This window comes from Scleropages formosus, chromosome 17 (assembly GCF_900964775.1).
Source record: "Scleropages formosus chromosome 17, fSclFor1.1, whole genome shotgun sequence".
NCBI classification, from domain to species: Eukaryota; Metazoa; Chordata; class Actinopteri; order Osteoglossiformes; family Osteoglossidae; genus Scleropages; species Scleropages formosus.
The window spans coordinates 18,908,014-18,921,011 of NC_041822.1; the positions used below are offsets into that span (position 1 = coordinate 18,908,014).

Below are 12,998 nucleotides of genomic sequence, written 5' to 3' on the forward strand. Positions count from 1 at the left end.
GCCTTTCAGTAACAGACTCAGAGCTCTTATGGTACCGGAGACTCAGCAGCTCCCACTCCCTCAGCATTCACCACCATCATACACCCCAACACGGCCCCCTGAATCAGTTCTTAAAGACATCGGGTAGGACAGAACACACTCTGTTACCAGAGAATCAGACCACAGGCGCCACACAGAGTCACAAAAGAAGTAGAAGTCCACTACATATTGCCATGCTCTGTCCACCACACAGTCTGCAGTTGCATTTTTTACCGTATTATTTGAAGGTTCATTATTCTTTACTTTCACTATGTGGTTCTGTTAAATCCATGGTCTATCGCTTAATCCCTAGTAAATCTGAACTACAACTGGAAAAAAAAATAAATTTATACTGCACCCGTAATTTAAAGTGTTTGCACAACACAGAGTAGCTGCAATAGTTACACAGTTCAGGACTATTTACTTGGGATTCTTGCCTTGGGGGAAGGCCACCGTGCCCATTTTGCTGTCAGCAACACTCCACTAAACACGAGGCTGCATTCAGAACAGATTTTTTCCCTTTACTTTAGCAGTATCATATTTACTTGTATGGCTACAATAACAGCTGTGATGTCCCAGAATGCTCCAGCACAAGGTAAAAGACCAAGCCCTCTGGTTGTGGAACTCCGGGGGTGTCTAAGAACCATCAAAAGCTCCAGTGTTCTTTCTCACAGGGTTGGTGCAGCTGGTCGATGGCATGGGGTCCCGCCAGGTATACAGTCGGTAAACACTAACAACGTGCCGAAGACCAGCTGAGCGTGAAAGATGCTGAGACTCAGAAACTTTTTTTACAGCACGTGTGATCTACTCTGCTTTTTTTTAAAAAAAACATGACCTTATAAATTGACTTTACTAATGCACACACCCTGCCTGAAATTGCTCATCCCAAGCAGGGCCGCAGCAAACCGGAGCCTAACCCAGCAACACAGGGCAAAAGTCTGGAGGGGAGGGGACACACCCAGGACAGGACACCAGTCCATCACAAGGCACCCCAAGCAGGACTTGAACCCCAGACTCACCAGAGGGCAGAACCCCACCAAACCTGCTGCACCACCACACCCCCTTTTACTAATGCACTGCAATTTTAAAGTACATTGAGTTTTAAACGTGCATGGATTCAAAGCCAGGCAGCTGTCTCCACAGGTTTGGTCTTTGCTTCACTAACCAGTAGAAATAACTTCCTATGAAAGGGGTCTTCCAAGAGATCTGGAGAAGAACACTTCTTAATGTGTCCTCCAGAAAAGTGCATCCACCTGAATGCGCAACCTTGAGATTAAAAACAACTGAGAACACAGCACAGGTGTGATGCCCTCCTGAAACTGCTATAAAGAAGAAGCAGCTACTCTTACCCCATATGGAAGATTTGAGAAATTCTCCATCTGACACTTTTCTCCAAAGCAACTTACAATGTTAAGGTACTTACAATTATTTTTATAGCTGGGTAATGTTACTGGAGCAATTTAGGGTAAGTACATTGCTCAAAGAGACCACAGCCAGAGGTGGGCATCAAATTTACAACCTTTGGGCCCAAAGCGCTAACTGCTATGCTACCAGCTATCCATCTAGTCATTCAGAGGGTGCAGTGCAGCAGGCAGGGCTGGAATGGCATCCAAAAAAGACTGCAGGTTCAAATCCCAGGACGGATCTTGCTGGTGCTGTGCTGAGGAAAGTAAAACTTGGGTTTTTAAATTGAGTGAGAAAAGCCCCTTCCCATGGTCACGGCTAAGTCGGCTCTATCGGAGCTTCTGACAAAACTAGATGTGGGCTGATACATACTGACATAGGATTCTTTAAAATGAATGCAGTCAGTTAGCGCCAGTGTTTAGTATGTTGTTTCAGGGACACAAATAAAGCAGCCCAGAATAAAGGTCTCATTCTGACTTTTATTAGAAGAAATGCACCTGTCGACCCTCCTTGACCCATGGCATAACCATTAATAGCTGTGACACCACACTCGGTACTTTGTAACGCTAACCGAGAGCTTAGGTGCAGCAGAAATCCCGCGTACAATAAGGTCAGAGGGCCAGAACTGAAACACCAAGTGGGCGGTACAAGCAGGATGCCGGTGGAGAATTCTGCAGGCCACAGACCTCTGCACCCCGCTGCTGTTTTATAGAGGGTGTTGGGGGTGCTCCAACACCACTCGGGCTCACTGTGGCTTCTCCTACCACACGTGGCATGATTGTCATACACACGCTGAGTTTCCTGGTGTGGGTTTCAACCACGATGAAAACAATGGCTTTTTTATGGGGAGTGAACATCTGTAACATCTCATACGAGACCTGATAGCATGAACCTCAGTCCAATTATAGACTCGGGTATGTTCTACACCCCCCCCCATGGTTTTTTTTCTCTGCCCACATGTCCATGGCAATGAGGGGTAGAGACACAAACATGTTTAGAGGAGTGGGTGCTCCCATAGCCTGACTTGACGCTCCCTGGAGTTTATCTAAATATTCTCTGGGAGGTCAGAAAAGCAGACTCATGTTCCTGCATCGACCGCTTAAGACAATTTGCTTTGGAGTCTCATGAGTTAGACGGACTGTAAATCACTACATGCTGATGGTTTTCTGAGCGGAAAGCCAACGTCCTGGCAAGCGCCGAGCTCTACAGCACACTCTAGAGCACAGATTCAAGATGAGACGAAGAACTTTGCGCGTATTGGTGCATGGGGCAATTTGTGAGTGCGTGCACTGATATAAATTCATGTAATACTGTACAAAAAAGAAATGTGGAATTAAGTGGCTCCATTTCAAAGCTCACATTTGGTTTGTATTGTGCTGTAATTAGTTAGTCTGTTCCTGAAATGGATGCTGAATCATTGCAGTTCTTGACAATGACATATTAAAATTCAGCTCAGAAATGTGCTGTACGCTGATGCCATTTTGGTACAACAAATTATGGTGGGCTTATTACTTGGAAAACTTGTTAATACGCAACAGTGATGACATGATATGAAAAATGGACCGTTTTCAGCAGGCCAGATCAAACTCTAGCGCTTGCTGTCGTGCCACACTTGGAAAAGTCCAGTTCCCGCAATGAGATAAACTCCGTCACTGTGACGCATAATGTGATATGGTGTCTAAATGAGCCCTTGCTCTCAATCCTATTGGTTGAGGACAAACAGCGTAGGGGTGGGATAGAATAAATCACTGCATGTCTTTCAGCACTCAGCAGCTCCAGCGCCATTCCACGGATGGCTGTCGTTCCAAGGATCTGAGTATTGCCGTGACGCAAGGCTCGGCAGGGGTGTGAGACCGCCGGCATAGCACAGAAAAGGAGGGAAAGCTGCGAAGGTTAAAGTATGGGGACCTCAGGGTCTTCTCATCCCTTAGAGAATGGGGAGAATGCTGTCACTGACGCAGAGGGAGGCGGAAGAGGTGGGTGGGACGGTAGAGATGGATGACTCACCCTGGAGATAGTGAGGGGCATATTGAAGTCCTTCCCTCCCTGCAGTCGGAAGCCCCACGGCGCAGGGGCCATCAAGGACACACTGTAGTTGCTGCTCATGTTTATTGGTCTTGCTGGATTTACTGGGAATCCTGGGATTCAGGTGTGTGAAGTCAGGGGTTAACTGGTTCCAGCTCCCTTTGAATTTTTCTGCAGAAAAACAGGCCCATATACTCCAGTTATTGATTTCAGATGTACACGGAGGTAGTGACACCAGCAACTGGTTAAATTCAAGCAGGAAAAGAAAAAGTCACAATAATGGTTCTTTCACCAGCATCATACCAGTATTTACAGGGTAAATGATTTCAAGTCACACAAGAAGCTCACGTGTCAGGTAAGGCAAAGTAAAGATGAGCAATGAGAGCAAACAGAGAGGAGCAGCACAGCTATATAAACAGTTATGTCGATATGAATTGATAATACAGGATATAAACAACCCTGACATCAGCAACCTTTCTGAGCGCGGAGTATTTTTCCAGAGCTTTACTTGTACCTGTAGCCTACGGCAGGTGAGCTCAGGCACGTGCTGATTCTCCACAAGTAGACTGCGCAGTCCGGACGGACCTCCCCCAGACCCATCGGCGGGGACCACTGAGCACCACTCCGATACGTTGGGCATTTATACTGCAGGCAGGCAGGGAGGGGGTGCTGGGTATGCTTATGTGCCGATATTTTAAGAAACAGGAGCTAACCGAGGGAGCCGCGTTTAAGGAGGAACCCAACGCAAGTGAGTCCAAACCCAGCAAGACCTGAGTGTAATGATTTGGAGGGTTCAGATTAGAGGCTCACAGAATAGGGATCCCCAGCCTTGCAGAATGACACGTTAAGACACAGCGGGAGCGGTTTTCCCATTCTCGCTCACTCCCCAGCCTGCCTCCCCTGCCTCTCCTGCCTCAGCTGCCTCCGCTGCCTCCGCTGCCCTCCGCTTGGATGCAGTTTGGCTTCTCCTCAGAGACAGATACGATTGCACTTAACTCCGGGATCGCAGCGACTTCATAACTCTCTGGTGTGTTCATCCTGCCTGGAATGGCATCTTGCGAGAGCCCTGCATCGAAGTTACTCTGTTTTTCCCCTCCAGACCACCCCAGCTTTCATTTTTATTTAGCTTCAACTTCTTTCCTTGATAGCAAAACAAATAGGACACTAAACGCACTTTTATGACATTCAACCGTAATGGCATCTGCAAGCCTTTCTGCCTGCAAACACTCCTGACAAACACAATCAGTCCTTATTTGGTCAAGACTTCAGAGCAAAACAAGGAGGCCTGGATTATTTAAATTAATGTTTTTTTTTTTGTTTTTTTTTTTCCAGCAAGAGCTCAGTGCAGGATGTAATTCATTAGTCTCAGATGTTGTCTGTGAGACACAGTGGTTCCCAGGAGCAGCGCCAGTCTTCGCAGAACCCCGCTCCGAACAACAATCGCACAGAGACACGGAGTTCAGGGGTCACGGGACCTGGTTCTCTCCGTGCTCACGTGACCAGAGATGCCCCGTGGGAGTCTGGGTGGGGAGGAAAGGAAGAGCAGGCTGGAGATGGGGGTACCGTGGACTCAGGAGGGGGACGGTTTTCAGTGAGCGCGAGTATATCATTCGCAGATGATGTTCCACAAACATATGAGAGCACTTCCTTTACATCTCTGCATAGGCCCAGCGCTATGTAAAAATATGGAAGTGCGCCGAACTGAAGCAGCCTGTATGCACAGGAAATCGGGCAGCGGCTGTCCGCACAGCAACTTCCCGCCAAGTACGATGTTCCTCGACGAGGCCGTTGACTTTACCAAAGAAGCACGAATAAACACCATTTAACATTTCGAAAGGTTTTACAAAAATAGAGAATTTATGCTTTTTCAACACTGTCCCCTTGCCAAACCCCTACCTGCCAACAATTCTGCCTTCCGTGCTTCGGAACGGCTATAAATATGGCCACCGCAATCACCTGCGTGTCCCACATGCACCGTAGCTCAGGTCGAGAAGAATTCACAGATAGGATCTCAGATCAGTTACGGCATCCACCTTGGCACGGATGTGCAGCGCGTGAATGAAGGGGACAGTTGGTGGAACACTCTGGGAGTATGGATTTCACTGGAAGCCATAACAAAGGCCACAGAGGGTAAGGAAGGTCTGTGCAGTCCTCACGCAAATCTCCTCCGGAGTATTAATGCGGACCTTTACAGTCAACGGTCCCTTTCCCGATGCTGTCGTCTGTGCGGATGTGCAAAGCCAATAAGTCATGGACGATGTCAGCCAAAGCAGTAAAACCTTCCTCTAATGTAAAAAAGGAGGTCACTGCTATACAATCATGGTTTTAATGCAGAGCCAACTCAGGAATCTGACAGCTTTCAAGTGTCTTCCATTTCATAAAGAATCACAGATGCCTAATGAAAACTGCACGAAAATACACATTTTTAAAAATGTAATAAATATAAGATGGAAAAAGATATTAGATTACATGCCACCTCTTTTTAATTGGATGTGACTGGACACAGAACTTTGCATGAGGGTGCGGTGCCATGCAGATTCAATCAATGTGCGTCACTAAGTCACATGACTAAGGCGTGTTGAGGAGTTAAGCTATGAATACGGACACAGCAAAAGTTATATACAGAGTGTTTCACAAAAATGTATGCACTTTAGAATTATGTTCTATTAAAATGTGCACACGTTTTATCCTTCATTTCTGCAGACATATGTTGCATGCAGAGAACAGGGTAAGATAAGGTAGCAGGTAGGATGCTGGTATTCACTGATATTAGTTATGCTCCATAATTTTCAGTGCGTTGCTCTTACATTTCTGTATTTGGCTGATGCTTTTTTCCAAAGTGCCTGAGAAGGATAAGGTATTTAAAGTGATTTTCCCATTTATGGAGCAGGTTAATGTTTACTGGAGCAGTGCATTGTAAGTACTTTGCTCAAGGGTACTGCAACGGTATGCCAGATTTAAACCTGAGTCCTTCGGCTACAAGGCAGCAGCTGTAACCGCTAAGTAAGCAAACCAGTAAATATGGTTTACTACAAAAAAAAATGTAAAATTTGTAAACCACTGATTATTTTGCAGAAAGAAATCTGGGAAATCAGGTAACAATGTTTCATGCATTAAAGGTTGTTACAGCTGCTTATTTATCTTCCTGAAGAATGTTAAATATTATTAAAATTATTCTGAGTCATGCCATTTGTCAGATGTGGCTTGGAGTTCTCTAGTGACGGAAAACAACAAGGATTATTGTGTTGGGAAACAGACAGCTTAACTCTGTCAGTGTCTCAACAGCTGCCTGATCATTTCATACATAGATGTGAGATGTCCTATAATTAAATGGCAACATAGATGCATTAAAAGATATTCAGAAAAAGGAAACCGTAAGAAACTGGACACGAATCACTCTCTGTAAACCCATCTGCTTAACAAATAAATACAAAAACCAGAAGATAAGTTATTACAGAACTTCAATATCATGTATGTCAGTGATAAGATGGAAACGGCTGGATTTGTGAATGAAGGACTTGCGTGTGATGGTGCCACATCGTGCCTGGAATCGCCGAAACAAGTTGTACCTGTCGACACCCGTCAACAACTGTCTGCACTTAAATCACATACAACAGCTTTTTCAAAATCTCTTTCTGATCCATCATGCTTCACAATAAACCATAACACTATTAACATTATTACATGTTAACATAACACATAACATTGTTAAGGCTCACGCTCCGTGATGTCAGACTACAGGTTTCATTCTGTTAGGGATTTCATCTATGATCAAGTATAGCGGGTGAAAACAGCAGTAGGAGGGGTGAGAAATAAGATATATAAGCCGCTCATTTTTTTAGTGTGTATGTTCCCATTTGGCATTGTGAAGCTCCGCTTGTCAGGAATGTCACAGGAGACTGAGAGAAACGTACAGGCAGTAGATGATGTAGCACTAAAAGTAGGAACCTGCTGTCTATGGCAGGGATTTACCAAGAAATGATGACAGCACTAAGTGCAGACATAAATATAAAGTAGGAAAAGAACTTGGGAAACGAGAACGCAGAAGGACAACGATAACTTGTGCTTGAGGAAGAACAGTTGCTGGAGTTGGCACGACATGCAGAGGTGGAAAAATGAACTAGTTGTAACCAGTGTGAATGTAGGCTCCCCAACACAGATAAAGGAACTGACATTTTCCAAAAGCTCATCCAGTGCCTATTTCTGCCCTATTTGCTCACCTCTTCCCTCACCCAATGGAACTTCACTTGTCAGTCCTTATAAATAGCAAAAAAAATTTTGGTATGAAGCCTCATTAAACAATGCCTTAAGCTTTTATTTGAGGGTATCCGAGCTAAATGAAAACCAGAAGGTTTTCAGTGCTGTTCAATTTATCTTTCCTCTTAGCTGTTCGGCTTTAACATCTGTCCATCGTCAACAGCCTCTTGTCCTAAGTGGGGTCACGGTGAACCGGAGCCTAACCCGGCAACGCGGGGCCCAAGGCTGGAGAGGGAGGGGACGCACCCAGGGCGGGACACCACTCCATCGCAAGGCACCCCAAGCAGGGCTCCGATCCGAGACCCGCCGCACTGTAGGCACCAGCCGAACCTGCCGCACCACCACACCACCACATCCCCCAGAGCTTCAGCGCACATTGCTAAATGTTCTACGTACTGAACATCGGTAATTCATCTAGGCCTGCGGGTTTCACCAGGTTCCCTGGCTGTTTGGGTGTAGACAGATTCATTCGCCCACAAAGCCATGAATAATGAAAACCGTAACATGCAAAAGTATACAGAGTCCATTCTGTTCCAGTCGCTCAATGAAACATCAGCCATTGTGCTCTTCACCCTTTATTCTAGGGGTATTGTTCATGTAAGTGCTCTGCTGGAGGTAAGCTGGCCCCATCCCAGCACAAACACAGAAATGAGCCAGGGCGGCACACTGCCTTGAAAGCGCCACGCAGACTAACTTTTAATAGCACGCTGTCACTCCCACCGTTCCGCCTTCCCCCCAAACCGAAACGCTCTTAATCCCCTTCCATTCTGTCAAGTGCAAGAACACACAGACAGAGCATACAGGATACACGGTGGGCCACTCAAGAGCCACCATCCTCTCTATCCCCTGTGAGCTAAACAATCGTAAAGATAACCAAAAAATGACGTCTTTGCTTAGCTTTGCCGAGGAGTTCACTTTTTGTCCGCATTTCTTCTTTTTGTTCCCTTTCTTCATCTCTTGCTTTGACATGGATGTGACCGTTTGAGCAGCCCTCAGCGACCTGGGTCAGCTACTTCCAATCATCCCGTTTATCCTGCGCTCGTCCTGGATGTCAGTCTTCCGTGTTAACTACTCTAACAAATTTGTGTGGCGTTTCTTTAAACCACAGGGACTCAAAGACAGAGGTACGCGACACAACGGGGTTTTGTTTTCGCCTCAAAGACAGTTGTGCCGTACTTGCTGAATCTGCAAGAATTTGGAATCGAAGCCTAATATGACGGGGGGCGCGGTGGTGCAGTGGGTTTGACCGGGTCCTGCTCTCCGGTGGGTTTGGGGTTCGAGTCCCGCTCAGGGTGCCTTGCGATGGACTGGCGTCCCGTCCTGGGTGTGTCCTCTCCCCCTCCAGCCTTACGCCCTGTGCTTCCGGGTTAGGCTGCGGCTCCCCCCGACCACATGTGGGACAAGCGGTTTCAGATGGCGTGTGGTGAACCTAATATGAAAATGATGTGAAGGGAATGCCAATATTCTCTAATTTAATATATGAAGAGACAAAATTAGCCTCACATTTTCAGACCATTAAATGAAAGCAGGAGCGTTCACGATAGGACTGTGCTCCTGCTCCCTTCGCCTGCTGGCTACAAAGCAGCCGGGTAGGGTTCGGAGGTGGTTTGTGAGGGGACTTAATCTGGGAACCTTAAGAGAGGACTCACTCGCTTCGAATGCAGTGCTGTGATTAAAAACACAACAGTTAGTGATCAGGCAAACAGGTGGTGGGGAAATTAGCAGAGCAAACGATTTCAACGAAAAGGCATCTGTCTCTCGGTAAATGAGCCTCGACAAGTTAAGCACGGAAGGACCCGGAATGAAGCAGCAAGCTAAAAAATGCGTGGCGTCTTGAGCGCTTCAGCTCTGCTTCTGACCTCGCGTGGACCCCGTGCGACTCCCGTTTCCACCCCCCAGGCCACGATTCCGGACCAGTCCGGAGCGATCGCAGCCTTCTGTGAGAGACGTACTGGCGACAGACAAGTTCTTGTAAAGCAGAGGGATTTTACAGGCCTTTCAAGCACTAATCTGTCCTTCTCAGGCACTATCCCATTTAACACCAAAGTGTTTGTTTATTCATCCATCCGTTCGCCTAACGCCGTCTCCCTCGCTCGCTTTTTTTGGCTCCCGCCCAGTCCCTGCCCATTCTTTATGCGAGCAAGTGGCACACAGCTGGCAAGAGATTGGCAACAGAAATGGTTCTCACAATCGGGGATTTTGTTCATGCGGGCAGATGAAACCTTGTCTGCCCCGGGCCGCCCTGAGTCAGACGGGAAAGGTGTGCAGGACTGGGCCCGAGTCCAGCGCAGCACTATAGACCAGCTGGTATGCGATCAAAGAATACGGCGAGGCAGACGGCCGGGATATACGGTACTTCGCGACTATCGGCTAAGTCTCCTAATCACTCCTGTGGAAATCCGTAGCAAATTTGCTCCATCGTTGCCAATTAAGGTGATCCGCATCAACCCCAGTACCCCCACCGCTGTCCCCCCGTTCGCCTCCACGTTCAGCGTTTTAAATTTGAAACAGAAACAAGCACTCAACACGTGAATCCTAGGGGAGAGACTAACCAATTTCATCTTCGAGCCGCATTACTGTTTGTCTCCCTCCCCTTCTGTGGTCACGGTCTTCATCTCTGCTTCATTTATGATCTCCTTCTAGCAGCAGATGTTTAGTGTTTAGCAGGGAAGTGTGTGTTTGCGTGTGGTTGGGTGCTCATTTCTCCCCGGAACCTTGGGCCAGCTAGCCCTCTGGCCAGTCCACTTGACGGAGCGAGTCGGAATCCTCCTCATCCTTCGAGGGTGAAGGGACTCGAGCACCTATCCGTTTGCCTGTGCTACACCACGCTTGCCTGCCTTTTCCTTGCTTGTGTGCACATGGCTGAGGGAGGCAGCTGGGAGCATAGTGGTTAGCATTGCTGCCTTTGGACCCAAAGATCAGGGGTTTGAACCTCAGCTCTAGCCCTAGTACACTTGAGGAAGATATTTACCCTCAATTACTACAGTGAAAAAGTACTGGGTAAGTAATTGTTAAAACCTTTTGGAGAAAAGCATCAGCTAAATGAATAAATGTAGGCTCCTCCATGCCTTGGATGGCTGCGCACTTGATTTCAGTGCACCTTTGTGTTGGGGAGGCATACATGTGAGCCTCCTGAGCCTAAATTGAAAACGGACAGCTTATCTGGCACGCTCTGTTGAAAAGCTCCGTGAATGTGCTGAGAGACCATGAGGTTTCGGTTAGAGCCTTAGAGGAGGAACAGAGGGAGGATGGCAGCGTGCCCCAGACCGTGTCGATAGCTCCTGTTCTCCAGCAAGCGACTGACACACAGCAGGCCTCCTCAGTGGCCCAGGGCGCCCGCCATCCCATCACGCCGTATTAGCCCGAAACGCTTGGGTACGACCTTCAGCTGTCGGCACCAAGCCACGGACAAAGTGATGACCGGTGATGAACAGACGGTCAGTTGGTTCAAGATAAGCACTGCACCTTCCGTTCCCATGACGAGCGCATGTTTTTCAGACCGTTGCGTTTATAGAGCTTGGGCCCTTGACCGTCTTGCTGCCTTATCTCAACAACAAAAAAACAACACCTGATCAATCGCTCCTTGAACCCTTCCTTAACTGAAGAATTCTGCGCATGCCTTTATGCACCTGGCTCAAGCACGGCCCATTTGGTAACAATGGGACTGATTTAGGGAGTGACTTGAAATAACACTTGAGGACATGACTAACCGCACCCGCGAAGCTGCGTTCTCTCAGATGTGGAGGCTTTGGTCCTTTATGTCTAACATGCTGTAAAAGTTTGTTTCTCATTAAGGCGCTTTCTCACCAGAAGTACATGTGAAAACAAAGTACTGTACTAGAAAGTACGCTAAAAAAAAGTCTTAAAAATAAAAACCTGGACCAAGGCATTCGTTTTCTGCTAGTTTTATTCTGTAAACCACACCTATGGCCCAAAATGGATTAAATATGAAGTATTTCACATTAAATCTTAAATATTAAACCTATCATTATAATTCTCTATTTATTTGTTTGTTAATTATAAATTAAAAATTAAGAGAACTATTTAGAATGAGGGGGTGCGGTGGCGCAGTGGGTTGGACCACAGTCCTGCTGTCCGGTGGGTCTGAGGTTCGAGTCCCGCTTGGGGTACCTTGCGACGGACTGGCGTCCCGTCCTGGGTGTGTCCCCTCCCCCTCCGGCCTTACGCCCTGTGTTGCCGGGTAGGCTCCGGTTCCCCGTGACCCCATATGGGACAAGCGGCTCTGAAGATGTGTGTGTGTGTGTGTGTGTATTTAGAATGAATCTTCAGTTGTAGCATTTGTTAACTTAAACATGAACTGCTAAACATACACAAAAGACTCCTGAGCAAAACTTACTCATCGTGCATAATTTTAATACTTTTAAACTGCAACTTTCCAGATAAAAAATATTGCGAATTATCACTAGTCACAGTGTATTTGTATTAAAGACATATATTTATCATGTGCATCATCATCATGTTGTGTTTGTGCACTTTCTGTCCACGAAAGTGGAAAGTAGGAAGACTTTTTTTGTTGCTGAAAACGAGCAGAGTGTGTTTGACAGGTCTGTGCGCGTGTGTGTGTGTGTGTGTGTGTACTTTTAAACCTTTTTTTACCCGTAAGGTAAGGGGATATTGATTTGAAAGAATTTCCGAGTCCTGAGCCAAAGAGAGCTGATCGACAGACACGATGATCGGAGAACCTGAATCGATTACGCCGATTACTGACTGACACTGATTGATGTTGGTTGGTGTGCGCGAGACAAACAAAGCATCATAAATATGAGAAACGTTCTTTCCAACATCGCATATCATGCGGCTTTTGCAGAAGTGAAGCAATCGGCTTCTGATAGTGTGACAATATTGTGGACTGGAGGAAACGCAGTTGTTTTTTTTTCTATTCATGAACGACCGGGCGAAAGAGACGCTCGAGCTCCGGGATGAAATCGGGGGGGGGTGGGGATGGGGGTTCGGGGGGTGACAAAGAAACAAGACCCCAGCACTGAGTGAACTGCACACACAGATGTGCCGGAGAAGATCCCCTCTCACTATTAGTTTTAGAAGGTGGTCTCTGTCCGGTATAATAAAAACCCGCACGAGCCCGCTGAGGTCGAAGCCCATCATCATCATCATCTGGATGTGGATCTCCACGCGCGAGCCGGACCGCGCGCGGCGCGCTCACTCATTTCGCTTATTAGTTATTTGCTTTATTCCTGCGCACTTATAAAGAGCTAACGACTCGCACGTCGTGAATCCGAACCGGTTTGGGACAAATGAAGTGCTTCGCAAAATCA

The 12,998-nt window shown here is 46.9% G+C and overlaps 1 protein-coding gene across 1 annotated transcript in view; it reads right to left on the reverse strand.

The window, feature by feature from the left end:
* The window catches only part of pdlim5a (PDZ and LIM domain 5a), a 74,619-nt gene that overhangs the window by 60,992 nt on the left and 629 nt on the right, over window positions 1–12,998 (reverse strand). The window contains exon 2 of the mRNA XM_018758378.2: window positions 3,430–3,618. Coding sequence (XP_018613894.1) covers window positions 3,430–3,528 — 99 coding nt within the window. The 5' untranslated portion in view covers window positions 3,529–3,618. The remainder of the gene's footprint in view (window positions 1–3,429; window positions 3,619–12,998) is intronic.